Source organism: Elephantulus edwardii, unplaced genomic scaffold (genome assembly GCF_000299155.1).
Source record: "Elephantulus edwardii isolate Elephantulus edwardi_28Jun2011 unplaced genomic scaffold, EleEdw1.0 scaffold00104, whole genome shotgun sequence".
Lineage (NCBI taxonomy): Eukaryota > Metazoa > Chordata > Mammalia > Macroscelidea > Macroscelididae > Elephantulus > Elephantulus edwardii.
Window position 1 is genome coordinate 612,383 of NW_006399854.1, and position 20,469 is coordinate 632,851.

The 20,469-nt window shown below is 38.2% G+C and overlaps 2 protein-coding genes and 1 pseudogene across 2 annotated transcripts in view; 1 reads left to right on the plus strand and 2 right to left on the minus strand.

Moving 5' to 3' along the window:
- Window positions 1–885, plus strand: part of TOMM20L (translocase of outer mitochondrial membrane 20 homolog (yeast)-like) — a 14,860-nt gene extending 13,975 nt beyond the window's left edge. The window contains 1 exon segment of the mRNA XM_006891815.1: window positions 832–885. Coding sequence (XP_006891877.1) covers window positions 832–885 — 54 coding nt within the window.
- Window positions 797–16,007, minus strand: TIMM9 (translocase of inner mitochondrial membrane 9 homolog (yeast)). The gene is made up of 4 exons (XM_006891768.1): window positions 15,917–16,007; window positions 2,767–2,831; window positions 2,250–2,345; window positions 797–1,453 (listed from the first exon to the last, which is right to left on the minus strand). Exons 2-4 carry the CDS (start codon window positions 2,803–2,805, stop codon window positions 1,319–1,321), a joined length of 270 nt encoding a protein of 89 aa, XP_006891830.1. The 5' UTR covers window positions 2,806–2,831; window positions 15,917–16,007; the 3' UTR covers window positions 797–1,318.
- LOC102863522 lies at window positions 5,403–20,459 on the minus strand (annotated as a pseudogene).
- Between the last annotated feature and the right edge of the window lie 10 nt (window positions 20,460–20,469).

The window sequence follows — 20,469 nt, forward strand, 5'->3', positions numbered from 1 at the left end:
TAATCATATGTTGTATGACTGGTCTGGCTTAGAATCTTCCATGCTTGACTCAGCTTTTGAGCAAAATAGATCAGATTCCACTAGAAAATAATTCACTTACCTACCCACATGCTGTTGACTACACCTAACAATGACAACATAGACCTATGTTGGTCTAGTGGACAGAAAGTTATGCTACCAAACCCACCAAAGTGGGTGGTTTTAATGTGTGGCCCTCAGGCCTGGGTCAAATTGTTTTTCTGTCAAATATTCTTCAGTGGTATAGCACTGGTCTGTACATTGCTGTACAGAGTTAACTTATGGTTGCTGTGATGCTAAACACTGTGACACTGATGTGCCAAATGTGATAATGGTTACCATGATGGACAGTGTTTGGTGGAGCTTCCCAATTAAAACATGCTTGGAAGCAGGAGTGACATCCACTTCCAAAACGGCTTGCCTCTGGACACTCTATGAACAGTGCTCAGGCCCTTCGTTCATAGCGTCACTATGAGTTGTCTATGACTCAACGGCACCTAACAACAACAACAACAACCCACACATGGCCACTGAGGAGTTAATTCTGACTCACTGACTACCCTCCTTTGGGTTTCCAAAGCTGTAAATTTTACCAGAAGATGGCTTCACCTTTTTCCCATGAAGTGGAGGGTGAGTCGAAGTGCTGACCTTTTGGTTAGTAACCTAGCATTTAATCACTATTTATACCACCAATGCTGCCACCTCTTAAGCTAGTCTCAGATGGGGTTTTTCCAAGAGAGATGTGAAAATGTATAATGCCCACTAGTTGTGCATTGAAATGACTAGCAAATAACTATTTTATGTATTTACCAGCAATTTGAGGCCGACATGAATGATTAGGAGTACTTGGAGGATCATCTTGATTGAAAAACATTTCAACGTATCTACAGCCCAGTCAGAATACTATGGTGCCATACAGTATAAACAACTGCTCAGTGATACTTCCATTTATTTTAGTAATAAAACTTTTCCCCCATCTCATACATGATTGAACACATATTTTGCTTTAAAATTAACAGTCATAAGTGAAGAGACAATGGTTTATTTTTCAAATCAAGTGACCAGACTGCTGACTATTAAGGCCTCATCAAGCGTTGCATCTTTGCTTCATTGAATAAGACCTTCTTCCATTTGATTTTTCCTGGTACACAGTAGTTTTGTTTCCCCAGCCATTTCCATTTGTCACAGTCATAGCAGATAGTTTAAGTTTTGCTTCAAGAGATTCTATCGCCAGAAACCTCATTTCCAGTGCAACAGCTGCTAGCAGTATTACATCAAAAGTCCACCTGTCAGAACTTCTCTACCGAGGTTGGCCAAGCAGTCCTGCTTTAGCTGCCAGAGCTTCATTCTGCTGAATATGATATTCCTGGAATCTCATGGATATTCTTTGCGTCATTTTTAAATATTTCTGTAAGCAATGTTCTGAACAGGTAGTCTAGAAAGAAAAAATTCATGAGGCAAACCAAAAATACCAGTTTAAGAAAACAGTATTTGCTTTTCTTTTTTTGTGTACTGTATCTGAGAATTAAATAATGCGTAGCAAGAGACTATAGCTTTCAATTACTTGATTCTTCTATTTACTGGTAAATATGAATATGTATCTTACGTATGTCTACAAGGTTGCTTGACCAAGAACAAGGGTAAGCAAGCTCCTCGCCTCATGGAGCTTCAGGTCTGCTTTCACTATCGGTATGTTTCAATGCCAACACACATATATACACTAGATTCTGGGCATGAAAGTTTATCAACATCACCCTGAAAGAAATTTTCATTTCATTTTGAGTCAGTGTGCAAAAGTTATGATGGGGAATACAACCACATAGGTAATTCGAGCTCTGCTCTTTCTAGTGAGTATGAGTTTTAAGGATAAGACAGAAAGACTCTGCTAAGTGTTTGTAGCCAGGTCATCTTGACAGACAGGAAGAATCTTTACTACTTAACACTTAACAGTCACTCAGCAGCTCCTGGCATATACTCTATAAACCTAAGTATTATTACAATATAACTATTATATTAAATCTGGCTTTGTTAACCTCAAATGAGGTCCTTGCCTCTTGCAGTTCTTTTGAGCAATGGAACATAAAAAATAGCTCAAATTATCCTACCACTAGGAAGAAGCAAAATGCCTAGGGAAATACTATTTATATTTCTTATAAAAGGTTTAGAGAGAGATGAGGGGGTAGAGGAAAGGAAGGTTTAAGGAAATTTTACTAGGCAACACTTTTTCATACCTCTTCAGGTTTTACTTCTCTTGTTGTGAAATCTTTAACACAGTCCAGAAAGCAGGTTTCTGTAAGTTTATTGTAGGTTCCAAGAAATTCCTTAAACTAAAAAAATAGAACAAAAGAAAATCAGAAGGTTCTGTAATGTTTTCTCCCCCCTTTTAAAAATTACAATGAAAATATAAATAGTAAAACATACCATTTCATCCATTTCATATTCTTCAAGTTATACAACCAAATGGTCCCACCACCAGGTATTTAATTTTTACAACAATTATGCTATGAAAGTTACTGATGTTTTATATTTAGATAGACCATTCTGTAATACTTGAACTCACAGGTTGTTTTGCTAATTTAAATAAGGCTAATCGAATATACAAAATATAGTTTACTAGCTGAATATTTAATTTTTCCTTTATTTCTGACAATGAAAAGTATACATGCTTCACGGTGAGATCACTCAACATGTTTGCATCCAATAGTGTCTTACACTCTTGCAAAGTCTTATTTCCCACAAACACTTTACCTGTTTTATCTGATCAGATTCTGGTATTTGTGCAGCCATATTCTTATGATATGGTTGTTAGTCACCTGATTTAAAAACAAAAGAAAAACGCCTGTCAATCTAGAAATTTATTTGCTTACAAAGTTCGGTACACATTGCATTTCACACTACTTTTCATTCACATTGTGTTTTATACAAACATTCCCATGTATCATGTTTCATAAAATCAATCACCATTGGACCTTGCCCATCATTATCTTTTCTTTTTGCCTGGATCCTTCCCCTTTCCTTGTCCCCCTCTCCCCACCCATTAAACTGAAACCCTGTGGTTTTGCCCCTACTTAACCACCCCCCTTGAGTTCCCATTCATATATTAATAGTTATCCTTCTGTTTTTCAATAATATTCTTATGCAATATTTGTCTGTATGAGACTATGTTAGGTCACTCTGCATAATGCTGCTGAATCTATAAATGTGTATTTAATATTTTTAGATTAACTTAAAACAAGAATGACATAGTGCTGAAACCAGTCTACCTCAAGTTATTGCTTACATTATATAAATTCCCAACTGTGCATATAATTATACACCACCATTAATGACATCTGAAATTTTTTAGTGTTTATTTAGAGTTAGCATTTTTTAACGGTACTGTGCCCTTAGGGCATGGGAAAAACTGTTAAAATGTACTTGACTGCTAATTGCAAGCTTAAGAGGTTGAGTTAACCCAGAGGTGCTCTGGCTCTTCCCAAAAAACCAGCCATTGAAAACTGTGAGTACAATTCTACCTTGAAGTACTTAGAGGCAACCATAAATTGGAACTGACTTGCCAGTAATTAGTTTTTCTTGACTCAAATTTATCCATCTATCTAAACCTCTGGTTTTTTAATATGTGCTACAGGAGGAGATTGCCCCTCCTTCTCCAGCAGAGCATCTGGTGGATTCAAACCATGTACCTCTGGGATTGCAGTGCAACTTCTTGCCACTAGGCCACCCGAGCTCCCTAAAACCTCTGTTTTTAAGACTGAATTGCTTAAAGGGATTGAAGGGGTCAGGCATCTCTGCATCCTTCTTATATATGTACCTGAATTATCTGTCCCACTGCTTGCTAATGTAATTTTCACCTGTCCTACTACACGATCCTTTTTACTAATATCTATGCCAGTATAAACCATACCCAAAAAACCAACCCACTGCTGTCAAGTTTATTCTGATTCATGGTGGGTGACCCTTATAGGGTTTCCCAGGCTATAAAACTTTATGGGGGCAGATTGACTGCCCATCTTTTCTCCTAAAGATGCTGGTGAATTGAAACCACAGTCCAACCTGAGATCTCCTTATGCAAACCTAAGAGTCCTATTGTTAAGAAAATACCAGCCACTTACCCATCAGTTGTTGTTATGTGCCGTCGAGTGCGACTCGTAGCGACCCTATGTACAACAGCCCTAAACTCTGCTCTGTCCTGTGCCAATCGCACCGTCTCTGATACACCCATCCTGATTACCCCAGTCACTGAATCAATCAACCTCATAGAGGGCCTTCCCCTCCTGCGCTGTCCTTCCACCCTACCAAGCATGATGTCTCTCTCCAAGGACTGGTCCTTCCTTACAACATGTCCAAAGTATGTTAGACGGAGCCTCAAAATCCTTGCCTCCAAGGAGCCGCCCGATTTAATCCTTTCCAGTACCCATCAGTTACCTTCATGAAAAATATGTAAGAGTTCTAAAAGACTATTCTGAAACCACAGTAGTTGTACATTATTTTTTAAAATGAAGAAATCTTATAGTTTTTGAAATAGTTTGTACTTGTATGTTTTGTAGTCCAAAAAGGGACAATCACAAAAATTTCTGCACATTTGCTACTTGTGATCTGATTTATGAACAACAAAGAAGGAATGATGAATAATAGGTAAAACCCTTTCAGAATTACCAGGATTGTTAAATGTAGGGCCCGGGCTCAGTTGATCCAGATCTAAGGCTGTATCCCATTATTTATTCTAGTCGCTATGAGTTGCAAGCGACTCGATGGCACATAACAACAATAATTCTAAAAAGGTTGAGCAATGCTATATAAAAGTTTGCATATAAATAGACATTAAGAAAACAAACAGCATACAAAAGGAAAAGTAAGGAAATATCAGTAATATACACTCACGGCTAACAGAATTTTCAAGATTAAGCATTATATTTGAGTTTTCTGATAACCAGCCCCCCCCCTGAGAAACTGGGTGTATCATTCTTTGTAAGAAGCTTATATGAATTGAAACTAAAAATTTAGGTTTACGTCAAAGACTGTGCTATATGTGGGTTAGGGTTAAAAAAAAAATCAATATTCTCATTTTGATTAACATGTACAGCAACTTGATTCTTAATCAAATACTTTCTCCCCAGTTATATTTTTCCTTTGCTTTTTATCTTGTAATTTCTTGACAACTCCTAACTTTTAAAGGTGTCACTTTATATGCAGTAGAAAGTAATAGTTCTTTTCTGTTTATTATCTTATTCTCAGTCCAAATGTTATAGTCTAGTTTTTGAGAAAACAACCCTATATCCAATAGGACTGCACTATTATAATCCAAAGTTGTCTGAATTTGTGATGTGGAACATGCAAGTATGGAAGGCCAACTGTACAAAAAATGAAGTATAGGTGAATATACCTCATGAATCTAGACATAAAAGTGTTTGACAAAATGTTAGCAAATAAGTTTCAGCAATATAAATATACATTTATTTAATGTCATGACTAAGTGAGGTATTTAAGGAGGCTTGGTGGCATACTGTGTTATGTGCTGGGCTAACAGAAAGGCTGAGGTGCTCTGTTGGAGAAAGACGAGGACAGTCTTTTTCTGAACTGATTTATAGCCTTAGAAACTTCAAGTGTGCTGTAAATTGGTACCAATTAGAGGACAGTGTATTTTTTTTAGAGTAAAATATTGTAATTTATTATATTTTTAATAGACTAATCTTCCATTAAAAAATGCATCTGGAGGGAGCTCTGGTGGCCTAGTGGCAAGAAGCTGCACTGCAATTCAAAAGACAGTTGCTTCAAATCCACCAGCTGCTCCACTGGAGAAGGAGGGGCAATCAATTTCCTTCTGTACTAGTCGGATTCAACAGTACACACTCACAAAAAAAAAAGAATAAAAATTTAAAAAAGTTAAAAAGAATAAAAAAACCCCAGCAACTGTGTAGTTGCTCCAAAATTAGAAAAGCAATATAGTGAATTCTGTCATCGAGCCAAGTGTTCATGAAAACACATTTGCGTACACTTATTAACATTTAAAAATAATAGGTGTAGGGCAAACAGCTCATACTGACCTTGCTCTCCCACCATAAACTACAGAGAGGACAGAATATATAACTGTTTTCAGGCATGGCAAGAATATGATCCTTGGAAAAGGGAAACACATTAGGTGAATTTGCTAACACCTCTTTCTGGCTACAGAAGTTTATGCATTTGGGTGAAAAGACCAGCAACTGGCAACTGAAATAAAGCAGCTGGAATTTAAGGAGGCAGGGTTGTAAAAGGAATATGCAGGGAAAGACACCATAAATCTGTGTTGGAATTTCACTTGTCTTTGCTCAAATCCTAAATTATTTATGTGCAGGACGAGACTTCACTGGGCCAGGCAGTTGCAGCTGCTGGGAGCTGAGACTTGAACAGAGTTTAGAGGTTGTACAGAGTTCCACCATTAACCAAGGCAAATCATTTCACCTCTGTGAGTCGCCATTCTCCTTTCATAATTGAAATTTGAACACTTTTTTTTTAAAATTCAGGCTGTTTATTTTTCATTTCAATGAACATCTACAGAGATTCTGGAAAAAATTTTGCCGTAACCCCATATAATAGCCAGTACGATAGCCACGCATGAACCAAGAGACCAGCATACTTCCCAAAGCATCAACATCTTCAAGAGAATCTGGACATATAGAAGGTGGGGGTGGAATTATTGGTGGTCCAGAAGGAAACGGAGGTAATCAGCATGATAAGAAAGAAGAGGGTGGCAGCGGTAGTGGGCCATTAAATTTTAGGCCTGGCTTCAGGGGTGGTGGAGGGAGAAAAGAGTTCCACGAGCAGCTTTAGACTTAAACTTATTGTCACCTGCTGAAATTTGACTTTCCTTTTCATTCTCTTGAGCAATCTCCTAAACACTGTCTGTATTATTAGCTCCAAACGTTGGGAAAATGAATCAGTCAGATTTTGTTCCTCTTTATTCTCATACCCAGTATAAACACAATATAAGTTTCTCTCTTAAAATCAATTGATTCAGTGGTAGCTGGGTAAATGCAGCCATCTTCTGACCAAATGGTACAACATTTATCCCTAATTTTTTACTGCTTTAATGGAGTGGTGGCATTCTTTTTTTGGTTCTTTTTCTTCTTAGTAGGTTTTCTTTTCAATGTACTTTTTGATTTGCCTGAAGCTTCACAAATGTCACCATTCTTCAAAACACACTTAAATGAAGCCACAGCAACAAACGAATGGATAGAGTAGAGAAGCGGTGGTATAGTCACACAATGGAATACTACACTGCATTGAAAAACAAGGAACTCATGCAATATTATTCAAAATGGTTGACCCTGGAAGACATTATGCTGAGTGAAATATCTCAGTCACGAAAGGATAAATATTGCCTGGTACCACTGTTGTAAAACAGGATTGACATCCGGGTTGGGAGGAGACTGAGAAAGGTGGGATAAATAATGTATACTGCACTGAAATAGAGGAGGGAGAAAATTGTTTAAAAGGGATATGTGATTAAGGAGGAGACTGAGAAAGGTGGGATAAATAATGTATACTGCACTGAAATAGAGGAGGGAGAAAATTGTTTAAAAGGGATATGTGATTAAGTATTATTGTCATGACAGGAATCTAGAACGAAGGCTGCATATGGAGTGTACCTGGGGGGAGGGATTATAAAACGATGAAAAAAATTTTTCCTTTACTTTCCAAAAAGAACCTTGTACGGGGGGAGTGGTGGGCAGGGAGAAAAGTGCAACAATGAATGAATGGAAAAAAAAAATATAAAAGAAAAGGAAATTAAAGGCATATATACTGGAAGAAGGGAAAAGAAATAGTTACTCCTGGAAGATGACATGATAGTGTACATAGTGCACATAGAAAATCGCTGACTCCTAGTGACCCTTCAACAGATTTCCGAGGCTGTAAATCATAATGGGATGAGACAAGGCAGCTTTCTCCCGAAGAGCCCCTACAAGATCCAGACTGCCAGACATGTGCACCTTCTGGCTTAGCAGTGTAAACTTGTTATAGACTATATCACCAGAATGCCCTAGAAAATCCCCAAAAATTGACAAAAAACTTAGTGAAGTCACAGGCTACAAGACAAAAAACAGAAAAAAACACCACAAAAAACCCCCCACCACTATATTGCTATAAATTGGTAATGAAGATGTGATGAGCACTGAAATGAAAACCAATACGGTACCATTTCCAATTGTATATTAAAAAAAAAAATGAGATGAGACTTTATAATAAACATATATAGAACTTTTAAAATGGAAACTACAGAACACCAATGAAAGAAGTCAAAGACCCTAATAAGAGAGACATGTTCACAGGTTGGAAGAAGATGGTAATGCTACAAATTTGATTATAATGATATAAAGACATTCTAATAACAAATCAAAGCAAGATTTTTAAAAACATAAGATTATTCAGAAATTTTATATGAGGTAAAAAAACACAAACCCCCCCCAATAAAACAAAACCAGAGCAGTCAAAGAAATCTGATAAAAATAAAATTGAAAGGATCAATATATTTGATATCATGACATAAAACTACCATAATCAACATGGTGTGATAGCAGCAGAGGCACAAACAAGTAGATTAATTGAACAGAAGAGAACGCAGAAAGGAGGCACAGAAACTTTTGAGAAAGATGCAAAACTACTAACTGGAAGATGTTAGCCCCTTCAATGAAATGTGAAACAACTGTAAATCACAAGTAAAAAAATTTAACAATTTAAATCTTCTAGGCAGCTCTGGTGGCCTATTAGCAAGAAGCTGTAGTGCAATCCCAGAGGTATGTGGTTCGAATCCACCAGATGCTCTGCTGGAAAAGGAGGGGCAATCTCCTCCTTTACCAGTCAGATCCGATTTGATGGTACACACAAAAAATAATAAAATTTTAAAAAAGTAGATAAAAAAACTTCTGCTTCAAGACCCTTAACAAGATGGAAATTCCAGATACAGGGTGAGAAAAATATATGCAAACTATACATTCATAAAGCACTAGTAAGTTGTCAGTCATTGCTGTAGGGTGGAACCGATCCATAGCTGACTCTCCAGTGGGTTTTCAGAGGCTGTAAACTTCATGAGAGGTGAATGCCCATTTTTTCTTGCATGAAACAAATGGCAAAATCAAACTGCCAGAAAAGTGTGTAGCAGTGTATTCCTTATACATTACACTACGATGGCGCCTTACTAGTAATTAAGATGTTTACTACTGAGTTGGAACCAACTGGTAGCTGACTGTCAACAGATTTTCAGATTCAGTAAATTACATGCAGGAGTCTGCTCATCCTTCTCCCTCAGACCAGCTGGCAGAGTCAACCATTTGTCTTTGAGTTGGCAGCACAGTTCCATACCACTAGGTAACTAGAGCATCTGGCAAATTTTTAAAACTCAGCAGTCAAAACCCAAATAATTCAATTGAAATATAAAGAACACAAAGTTTTTTTTTTAAAAAAAAATTAGACATGGAACTACAATACAACGCAGCAGTCATACTGAGGGGCATTTATTTCAGAGAAATGAAAACTTATATACAAAAGTTTATAAAAATCATGAGTAAAAAACCAAGAAAGAGGCTACCTGCTTGTCAGTGGATGAAACTATTAAGCAAATGGACACATCTACAATGAAATAGAACTCAACAAGAGGAATGAACTATTGATACACAGAACCCATATGAATCTCTAGACATTATGCTAAGTGAAAAACATCAATCTCAAAGCTTAGACACAGTAAGATTCCAGGTATAACTTCCTTGGGATGAAAAAAAAAATTCTAGAAATAAAGAATATAGTTTTGCTTAAATTTTATTTTGTTGCTGAAAATATATACCATTTCACCATTTCCTACACATACGATTTAGTGACACTGACTACACTGAATTGTCTACCATTGCCATCCTACTTTTTCAGTTCCTTCCTTAGTAACAGCCCCTGAAGTTTCTATTTAATCTTCTGCGTTGCTATTACCAATTTTATCCCTTAGAGATAGTTACCAAAACATCAGCATTTACTCAAGTAGACCTTGTTTTATTATTTATTAGTTCCAATAAACTACTGTTAAGTTTTAGGCTGACTTCATGTGTCATCTGTTAAGGTAAAGATTTATCTACCCTTCATGGCTCTAGAAGTCAAGTTGAAATTGTTCCCTGTATTTTTCCCTTTTTGATTAGAATTCTTCTAAGGCATTTTTGATCAGAATGTAATAGCAGCTGGGTACCATCCAGTTCTTCAGGCCTCACAGCAAAGGAAGCCATTTTCATGGAAGTTCATAATCTGTCCCCTACTCCTAAGTCTTCCTATGCATCTAAAAGTTACATAATGAATCAGGAAGAAGAATTGATGCCTTTGAGTTGTGGTGCTGGAGAAGAGTGCTTAATGTCCCATGGACTACCAAAAGAACAAGTATCTTAGATGAAGTGCAATCAGGGTGCTCCGGAGAGCCAAGGATGATGAAACTTCATCTCACATACGTTCAGCATGATGTCAGAAGGAGTTAGTCCTTGGGAAAAAATCATGCTTGATGTAAAAAAAAATAAGAGCAGTGTGAAGATGGCTATATCTGACTTTTACTAACTCCATAAAGGGGAACTGTCCCCATCAACAACATCCACAACACAAAATTCATTCCCATGAGGTCATACATGTTCCCCAGGCTCTTGTACCTCTTTCTACTCATCCCAACACCAATCTTACTCCTCTACTGGGTCTGGAATCCTTTGTAATCATTCAGAGACTACACAGAGCTATACTGTGGAAGTCAAAAGGTTGTTAGCAAGTTACAAATTCAATCAGGACAGCTTCCAAAATGTGCTCAAAGGTACCAAAGGAATCTTTGACCCTGAAGGACGGATACTGCATACTTTCTTTGCTGGCAGTAAGACTCCCAAATCGCCTGTTGAATCTGCTCAATTTAGTGGAGACAAAAGCCAATCCCCTTGAGGTTGGATATAACACACTCTATTCAAGGCTGAGGCCTTGAGCTTCACAATTTTAGACCAGTGTTATAATAAAGTCCTATCAATTAAAACTCTCTCCTCCAGTCATATAACAAACTTGGACAAAGGCTCTTAACTCTGGTTCCATAGGGTAGCAGTCCCAAAGTCAGCTCTGTCTCATATTGGGCTTCTGGTTCTCTGCTTTGGCTGCTGCTTCTGAAGGCCGCAATCTGAGCGGCAAAGGAATTTTTGATCCTGAAGAACACATACTGCATACCTCCTTCTTTGCTGGTGAGAAGATTCCCAAATGGGTGGCTGAATCTGCTCAATTTAGTGGCGAACTAGCCAATACCCTTGTGGATGGACACAACACACCTTATTCACATATTCCTGCCTATCCACATAGCAAAGTCAAAGTCAATGCCTAGGAAAGCCATCTTAAACATTAACCCATAACACCAAAGGTGGAAGGTTAGCAAAAGAAAGAACAATCCTTGACAAGATACATCAACACAGTGACTGTAGCAACGGGTGTGAGTATATCAGGGATGGTTGAAAGGTGCAGGATAGGGCAGGGTTCAGATCTGCTGTCTATAAAACCTCCCACCAAGGAACAAAATCCCATCATATTTGGTTGTACATAAGCAGCTTCAATAGCACTCTTTTTCTTTGTTGTAAATATATCTATCATAAAACTTTTGCCTGTTCAACTTTACAGGTATACAACTTATTGACTACAATTACAATGATCAAGCCTACTCTTAATCAATGCAGTTTTCATATTATTGTTAAGTCCACATTCCTCCTCTTTCTACCCTTGCTATTTACTAATAAACTTTGGTCCGTGCACATTTGTCTTGTTTTATTTAAATAATACTCATCCTTTTGTGATTGGCATTTTACTCTCAAGCTTTCTCCATTTTTAGCATGAATTAAGCCTTACTTGCTCTTTATTGTCAAAGTAGTTTATTCCACTTTATGTATGTACTTCATTTGGTTTACCCATTCAATTGCTGATGGACATTTATATTGTTTTTACCTTTTGGCTACTGTAAGTAGTGAACAATGGTACATTGTTTCATTTGGTTTATCCATTCAGTTGCTGATGGACATTTATATTGTTTCCATCTTCTGGCTAGTGTAAGTAGTGGTGCAATGAACAATGGTACATAGTTTCTCTTTCTGAGTCTCTGTAGTCTTTTCAGTGTATACCTTGGAATGAAATTGCTGAGTCATATGGTAGGTTTTTTTGGCATTCCCACTAGCAATGGTATAGGATTTAAAAAAAAAAAAAAAGAGAACACATTTTATGGTTTCCAGGGGCTAAGGATAGAGTAGAGGTAGAAAGGAAATAAGACATGATAGGACAGAAATATTCCATATCTTGACTTGTATCACTATTATTGTCTGGGTTTTTAATTGTATTATATAGTTTTTGTAAACTGTTACCAATGGAAGAACTAAGTAAATGGAACAAATATCTTTATATTTCTAAACAATTACATGGAGATAATAAAGAAAACAGGGAAAATACAAGATTGTATAGTTCTCTATTTCCTGCCAGAGAACAAGACGTAGCATGGTCGATGATGTTAACAAAAGCTTTTAACTAGAATTATTCAAGCTTCCAAACCAAAAAACAACCTAAAAAGATCAAAGAACTGGTAGGACAAGTTTTACAGAAACAGGTGTTAAATGAAACCAAGATATTGTGGAAACTTAAGAAATACAAGGACAATAAAACACAAACTGAGGAATTTAGTTTATCGCTGGCTTCTAGTTCAAAGTACAAAAGGTTATCCAGTAGACCCTAAACTTTCTGAATTGCTAAACTAATACAGTGTACTCAGCAAAAAACCCCACCCCTATCTGATTTCCACAACATCTTGGAAATTTTGCATGACTTCTAACCATGGTGTCAAGCTCCAGTTCTCTTTTCCTATCCTTATATTTTTTTAAGACAAAATTCACTTACTTTTTTTTTATTTTTCCTTAAAGGATTTTTTTTTCACACTTACTTTCAATCTGACATCAGACAGTATGAAATCTTTCTGATGCAGATGCTTAAGTTCCAATTGGAACAGAAGATTCTCTAGAAAAATGTGCTTGTTTCCTCAGAGTTTTGGTTTGATAGGGATGGACAATTAGAACTTGGCTATCTACAATGATTAAGGCATGAAGTAGCTGGCTTGCACACTTTCATGAATCTAGTTATTAATATAATGACTGTAAGATCATTGAGGAAGGACAAAACTCAGTGCAGGCCAAGAAAGATAGTTTATTGAGAAGAAACTGCCAGGCTGGCTCTCAAGCAGAAGACCAGTCCCCACTAAGAGTTAGAGGGGGATTTTATACTTTCTTACAAGGGATTTGGGGAAAGGGATGTATACAGATGCTTCAAGATTAGGAGGAGGGCTGGGATCTCAGATAACTATTTCTGAGAAAATGGGGGGTAGGGTAGTTTCACAGAGAGAAAAAACACAGTTGCTGTTTCCTGTTATTGGATTCTCTCAGTAGCCATTCTGGGAGAGGAAGAAAAGGACTCTCTGTAGTCCAGTTAAGGGGAAAGTTAACTTTTCAAATATGAAGGTTAATGGCTAGAAAAGTCATGAAGTAGTCTGTGGTGGTAAGGATTTATTATTCAAAGTGGCTTTCCTAGCCACTGTCTTTGACTATGCCACAAGGAGAAGTGGGATCATTCAAATAGAATGTGTTGTTGTTGTTATGTGCCATCAAGTGTATTTTTGTGTGTGTTTGTGTAAAAAAAATACACAGAATGACGCAGGGCCTTTGGGGTGCTAGACTGCTTATCCCTCAAAAGCCTCTACTTCCGAGTGCCGAGAAGATGGCGGGCGGGGAGCTGAACGTGGATAGTCTCATCACCCGATTGCTGGAGGAACTCTACTATGCTTAGTGGTAAAAAGATGCACTACAGCCGGCGGGAGCTGCATCACTACTGATCTGCCCTTGGGTTGACTCAGCAATTCTGGTAAATCACCACCTGTAGCAGAATCATCACCTGTACTAGCCACTCCAGAGGAAATCGCTGAGATGCAAAGGAAAAATGAGCTGAAACTCAAGATAAAGGAAGAACATCTTGCTGCTTTGCAGTCTGAAGGCTGCAACACTTCCATGATACATCTTCAAGGATATGAGCATGTACGGCTGGGCACGGTTGATGGCAGTGCATCTAAATTCCAGGGTCGATCTCCATAATAGTCTATGTGTTTCCTACTGCCAAGGGGGTCCTTTAGAGTAGTGAGAGAAGACCTTCACCCTGAAACCCACAGCATCCCTTTTCAGCAGGAAGTAGCTAAGAGAATACGCCATCCCCTTTCCCTTATGAATCAGGGTGAAGTCTCTCTCAGGGAGGAGAGATAGGGAATGGCAAGGGACACACTGACAAAGGAGATTAATCAGAACTGGCTTTGACAAGCACTGTGGCAATTGGACAATTAAAACAGACATGGGGGGGAAAGAAGAACGAACTGGGGAGGAGGGTGGAGAAAACAGTGCAACAGTGAATGAATGAAAACCCAAAATCTCTGTAAATGTTCATTAAAACTAATAAAATTAAAAAAAAAAAATACACAGAATGTGTTAGTCTATTTAAAAGGCCTTGGCTAATCTCGCCATTAAATGGAGTGGATTCACAGGCAGAAATTGGGAATCTTAATACCAACAAGCAAGAGGAAGCAGTGCATCCTTCAATGCCTGAGATTCCTGTGCTACCAAACTGGGAGCTACAGAAGAGCAACAGCAGCCTTAGCAGAGAATCAGAGACCAACAGCAGAGAGCTGTCCCACAAACCAGAGACAAAAACCTTCACCCAAGCTTGCTGGGGGACAGGAGGAAGGTGCCATAACTGGCAGGATTAAGGGAACTTTCTAACACTGACCAAAGCAGTGCGACTGAAGGTTAAAGGGCCTGAGAGGCTGCCTGGACAGTGTCCTGCTGCCAATCTTAAGTATAGTCTGTTAACTTCCCCAATAAACCCCATGTTATTATTGTGCACCCTGGAGTCAGAACAGACCCACAGCTGCCTCTCTAAGTTTTCACAGGCAGTAAACCACACAGGAGGAGACTACCCATCCTTTTCCTGTGGAGCAGCTGGTGGATTTGAACAGTTTCTTACCATTAGTCCAGAGCTCTCTAATAAACCCAATAACCATGGGAAAAAAAAAAAAGTATGAAATCTTTAAAGATCTGTTAAAGTTTCAGAGATTAGCAACACTGTGTTGACCCCACCACTGACAAATCACGATTGGGATTTGGATACCCTGACAAGATCAAGAGTGCCTTCATGTGGTATTAAAATGAATTCTCATATTGTTGGTAGTCTTTTAGAAAAAAAATAGGGTCTCTATATTAGAAAAGTACTATTAGCTACTAAAGAGTAATATGTTAACATTATTATTTATTTCCTTATAGTTCTTTATTTACAAACTTTATTTTCTCAAACAGTTAAAAGCTAACAGCAGTTTTCTTATTGTTGTTAAGTAACATTCAGTTGGAACTGAATCATACCTGACTGTCCAGCAGGTTTTTAGAAGCAGTAAACTGCCCATATTTTTCTGTTGGATCAGATGGTGGTTTTGAATTGCGTGCCTTTCGGTTGTCAGTGCAATCACTAAGCTACACAACACCTTTCTTGGACATAGAGTTAAAATAAAAAAATCAGCTTAAATTTCCAAAGCTCTTCTCTACTGTTGCCAATATTATGATTATGGCATAGATAATTATAATATTTGACCCTAGAAAATAATAGGGTGAATTAGTATCAACTAATTACTTGCTTGTTTGAGATAGTCTAAGTCCATCTGTATACTAGCTGTAGTTACTGAAATCATAAATTATGTTGAATAACAAAGTTCAACAACCATACAAACTACTTGATAGTGAAACTGAAATTTGACAAAATATTTCCTTAAACCTGGGACTATTAGAGGGTGATCATAGCAGTCATCAGCTCAAACCTTTTCTGATGCATGAGTTTCTTTTCTGTTCTGCAACAGTGGTTGGTTGTCCAACCTTTCCTTGAATGTCTCCAGTGAGGCGTGTTCTTACCTGTAAAACAATGGGGTTACAAGATGACACCGAGGCTCCTTTAAACAGACAACTTATATGAGGAGATCCAAATCTGTTTGCCACTTTGTTTAAGTGTCTTCCTTTTCACTGTGAAATTACTTTCTTAAATTTATCCTTTAGTTAAAAAGTTTTACCATTAAAAAAAACTTACTATCATGCAATCTTTTCTATTTCTAAGTCTTAAGTATACATTACACTTCTCTTCTGATTCTCCAAATACTCTTAGTAGGAATGGTTCAGAAAGAGTCATACATTTATATTAAAGCCACTTACAGACTAGTAACTGGGGTTCAGACTTCAAAATCCATCATTCCCTCCCACCCTACCATGATTAAAAAAAAAAAAAAAAAAGGAGGGGACTCTGATGTTATTAGCTAGTAGGGAGTTATGTTGCTGACCCAGACTTGGAGCCTCTTTGGCAATTCTAATCAAGACGCATAAAATGTTTCTAAAAAGCTATTATAATTACTATTATTTATCGAAAATGTTATTCTCCAATAGCTAAATACATGTTTTAATCTCTTTAATCTATCAACTTCAAACACTATTAATATATTTCTTTCTGCTGCTTATATTTTTCTCATGTTTATTTTTTAAGTTTTACTCTTGTTAAGCACAACCTTCCTTAAATTATTTTAACCTCCTTCTCAAAAAGGGTATCTAATATCTAGAAAAGAGCAAAAAGAATTGGCAAGGGTCCTAAAAAAATTATTGTTGTTACTGCATATCACCAAGCCAGAACCAACTCACAGCTAACACTCCAGAAGGTTTTCAGAGGCACTTTATCGCATGAAAGGATACAGCTCATCTTTTTTCCTCAGAGAAGCTGATGGATTCAAACTACATGCCTTTGGTCGCTAGAAATTTCTGAATATTGAAAATGTAACATTAAATTAACCAAGATATGATGGGGAGATGCCCTTTTTTTTTTCTTTTTCTCTCTTTAGCAAAATCATATGAAGAGTTATACTAGGTCTGTAGTCAAATCTCTTTAAGTCGGCTGTAACTGGACTCAAGAGTAACTAATTCTTCTGATGGCAGTATAACTGTTCTTGGTCCTTGTTAAGATTACTCAAATTCATTGTCACAGAGTCAGAACCAACTCGTAGCTGATCCTCCATTGAGTTTGAGACTATAAATTGCAATGGAGGAGACTGCCTGTTTCTGACATACAGTGGCTAATAGATTCCAACTGCCAGAGTCACTGGCCTTTGTGTGCAACTCTCTACAACTGTAAGGGGTATCTGGTAATTCTGTAACCCAGACAAGGATTATGAATAGATGATAAAAGACATTAGTGATAGGTTATTGGAGAATAGGCTCTATCCATAGTTTCAAGCATCTCCACAAGTAATTTTTTTAAAGTCAGGTAATGTTTTAACTCAGTATGAAAAATACAAACATTCAAAATCCCAAATGAAACTTACAATGCTCCCCAAAAGGCAGTCAAGGTTCCTCCTCACTCCTTAAACTAAGCCCTTTTGAGTTGACATGTCAGCAAGTACGGGACCAGATGATGAGCCTTTTGAAAAACCATTTAGAAACCACATAACAGTAACTGCTTCCTGGTGGGATACAGTAAGAACAGAACACTATGTTGCCACTTTTTTTTTTAATTAACCTGACAGCTCATGAAAAAAATATCCAGAAAATCTGCAATATGGGGCTAGTTACAGCGAGCTCTGGGGACTTAGTGGTAAGAATCTGCACTGCAACCCTGAAGACATAATTTGAATCCTCCAGCTGCTCCATGGGAGAAGATGGGCAATCTCCTGTGCAATTACTGCTTCTGAAAACCCACTGGAGGGTCAGCTCAGACTCAATGGTACACAACAGCTGCTCTAGATTAAGAATCATGACAATCAAAATGTGTGAACATTGACTGGATCCTCTGTCATACACAGAAAACCAATTGAATGCAAAAGAAATTTCTGAGATAACTGGGAAATCTGAACACATTAATCTCTGGCCTGGTGATCTCACCGTGGCATGGCACACTACAGGGAGAGAAGGTCCTGAAGGAGATGTAAGCTGAAGAAATTAGGGTTAAAGGGCACAGTGTCTTAATAAACTTATTGCAAACAGTTTAGCAAAAAGCACTAACAAAGCAAGCGAATGAAACAAAAAAAATCCTAATAAATAAGATGCAAGAAAAATCTTGTATTTATTTGAGGGATAGAGGAGTAGAAGGGTAGGATTCCAGGGAGTATAAATATCTTAGGTTGAAATTTCATAGATCTGAATCTTCACAAACTCATTCGGTTAGTAAACCTCTTCCACATCCCATCCATCCATTTTAGAACATTTACGGCAGGTTTAGAAAGTTGTTTTGACTTAATAGTAACCCAAATCCATCAAAGCAAAATCAAACCCACTACCAAGTTAATTATGACTCATAACAATCTCATAGGGCAGTTTACCCAGAAGGTTTCCAAGGCTCTCAGTCTTTATAGGAACTGACTTCCAAATAGTGTGTCTGGGTGGTGGTGGTGTTGAACCTCCCTCATTTTGGTTGGTAACTTAGTGCTTTAATCAGGCACCACCACCCTTTCATCATTAACTAAAACAGCAAACCCTCTGCTAACCCATATAGATTCTGTCACAGAGAGGGAAGAGATGTGCCCACTGGGTTTGTAAATCTTTATAGGAGACTGCCTCATCTTTCTCAAGTTGAGTGGCTAGTCGGTTTGAAGTGCCAGTTTTCTGACATTCTTCAACCTGGGTTCTTTCATCATTAACCAGAGAGAGGGGAAACAATTCAAAGATTATAGCATACTGCTTTCAGATGGAAAGGCTGGCTGGCTTCAAGCACAGAGAAGAATCAATCTGGGACCCAACCTGGGTTTTACACACTGACCTGTTATTAAAGATGTGCTATTATATGGTCACTATGAGTCAGAATTGTCTGGATGGCACAATACAAGTTACTTATTAAAGGTTTTTTTTATCAAGCGTCTATCTATCTAACCGGTGAGCACCTGTTATGAGAGGCTGGAGACTGAAGAGGAAAGGTCACTTTTTATTTCACAGGGAAATTAAGGACGTTCAATCATCTCTACCGTCTCTTGCAAAAATGACAGTAATCCATTTATTTTATACACGAATTTGTAGGGGGTAACCCCCAAAATCAAGCCAATCCAGATACTGTGTAAGAATTCAGTAATGAGGAAATGTAACTGAAGAAATAATGATTATCACAAAAACTCGCCAAGGTACAAAAAATAAAGGGCTTGCCATAGCTGGGCTCTCAAAGTTCCCTTTAACCTTGGGATGTCTTGGAAGGAAAAAGGCAACTGAGAAGTAAAATATGTAAAATTGGCCATCTAGCGTAGAAGTTAGCAGACTAGTTTGGCGATTTTTTTTTTTTTTTGCATTATTTTAAAAGGCTCCAGTAAGACTTAAAAGGGTAAGATTTGAACCGCCAAGTCCTCGAAAATTTGTCTAGAGGTGTGGTTTTTTTTCCAGTTCAAGGGTGGGGGGGTCAGCCTGTCAGACCAAGGTCACGGCGTGGCTACCTTCTGATTTAACTGTGTCCTAGGACAAGATCCTTATTTCCCAAACCTAGCCTGCGTGTGGCTCGGAGCCTTAAGATCTATCCTCTCCACTGTGGCACAGTCTCCACACCAGTCCCGAGCCACTCCGGGGTCACCCCGCTCCGCAGCCCCCAGCACACGTAGCGGCCTCCACGAGACCCTGCCACTTGTCCAGAACGCAGCCTGCCGCCCCCCGCCCGGGATTCTACAGGCAGAGAAAGGAGATCATACTTAAGCACAGACTCACTCTTGCACTCGACACCTGTACGAGATCCGGGGGCTGCAGGGCCAGTCCAACTGCCAGTGGAGTCTATAGGAGAAGAGCCCAGGTCAGGGAGAGCGCTGCGGCCGCTTTACCCAAGAGAACACGTGGGAGCGGGAAAGGCAAATAGCACCGAGACCCTTCGTCGCCGATTCGGTACAACAGCAGGCAATCTCAAGGAAAGAGCTGATACTGCCAGTGAATTAGAAAATCTAATGATAATTATTATTTTTTTTTCACCCTTTAAGTACTGCGCTCGATTTTTGATCTCCTCTCCGATATCAGCCCGAATGTGTTGAAACGTTTTGAAAGACAAATTTATTTAATCCTACGGGTCTAACGGTCTTCCGGAGCAACACTGTAAACATTCCCTAATAAACACGAATGGTGTTACCGTTTACTCGAGAGATTTGTATGTCTTCAATAAGCCTCTCGGGTTTCATTCAGTGCTTAAGTCTTACGAGGCAATGTTTTGCCTTAAAAAAAAAAAAAGTAACAAGCAAACACTACCATATTCAAACCTGCTTGAGGACTTCCACGCATGGAATTTGTTTCCATCCGGAAAGGAAAGGAAGAGCACCGCAGGGCACACCGGTTTTTTGGTTGGATGTGGTAGACGTTTTTCTTGATACGCATGCGTGTTATC

Bases quoted from the DNA above. Each gene is read 5' to 3' on its own strand.
- TIMM9 (XM_006891768.1), bottom strand. From the start codon at position 2,805: ATGGCTGCACAAATACCAGAATCTGATCAGATAAAACAG. The intron at 2,346-2,766 runs GTAAAGTGTTTG...CTATTTTTTTAG, and splicing joins AATCTGATCAGATAAAACAG to TTTAAGGAATTTCTTGGAAC. The intron at 1,454-2,249 runs GTATGAAAAAGT...TTTTCTTTCTAG, and splicing joins GAGAAGTAAAACCTGAAGAG to ACTACCTGTTCAGAACATTG.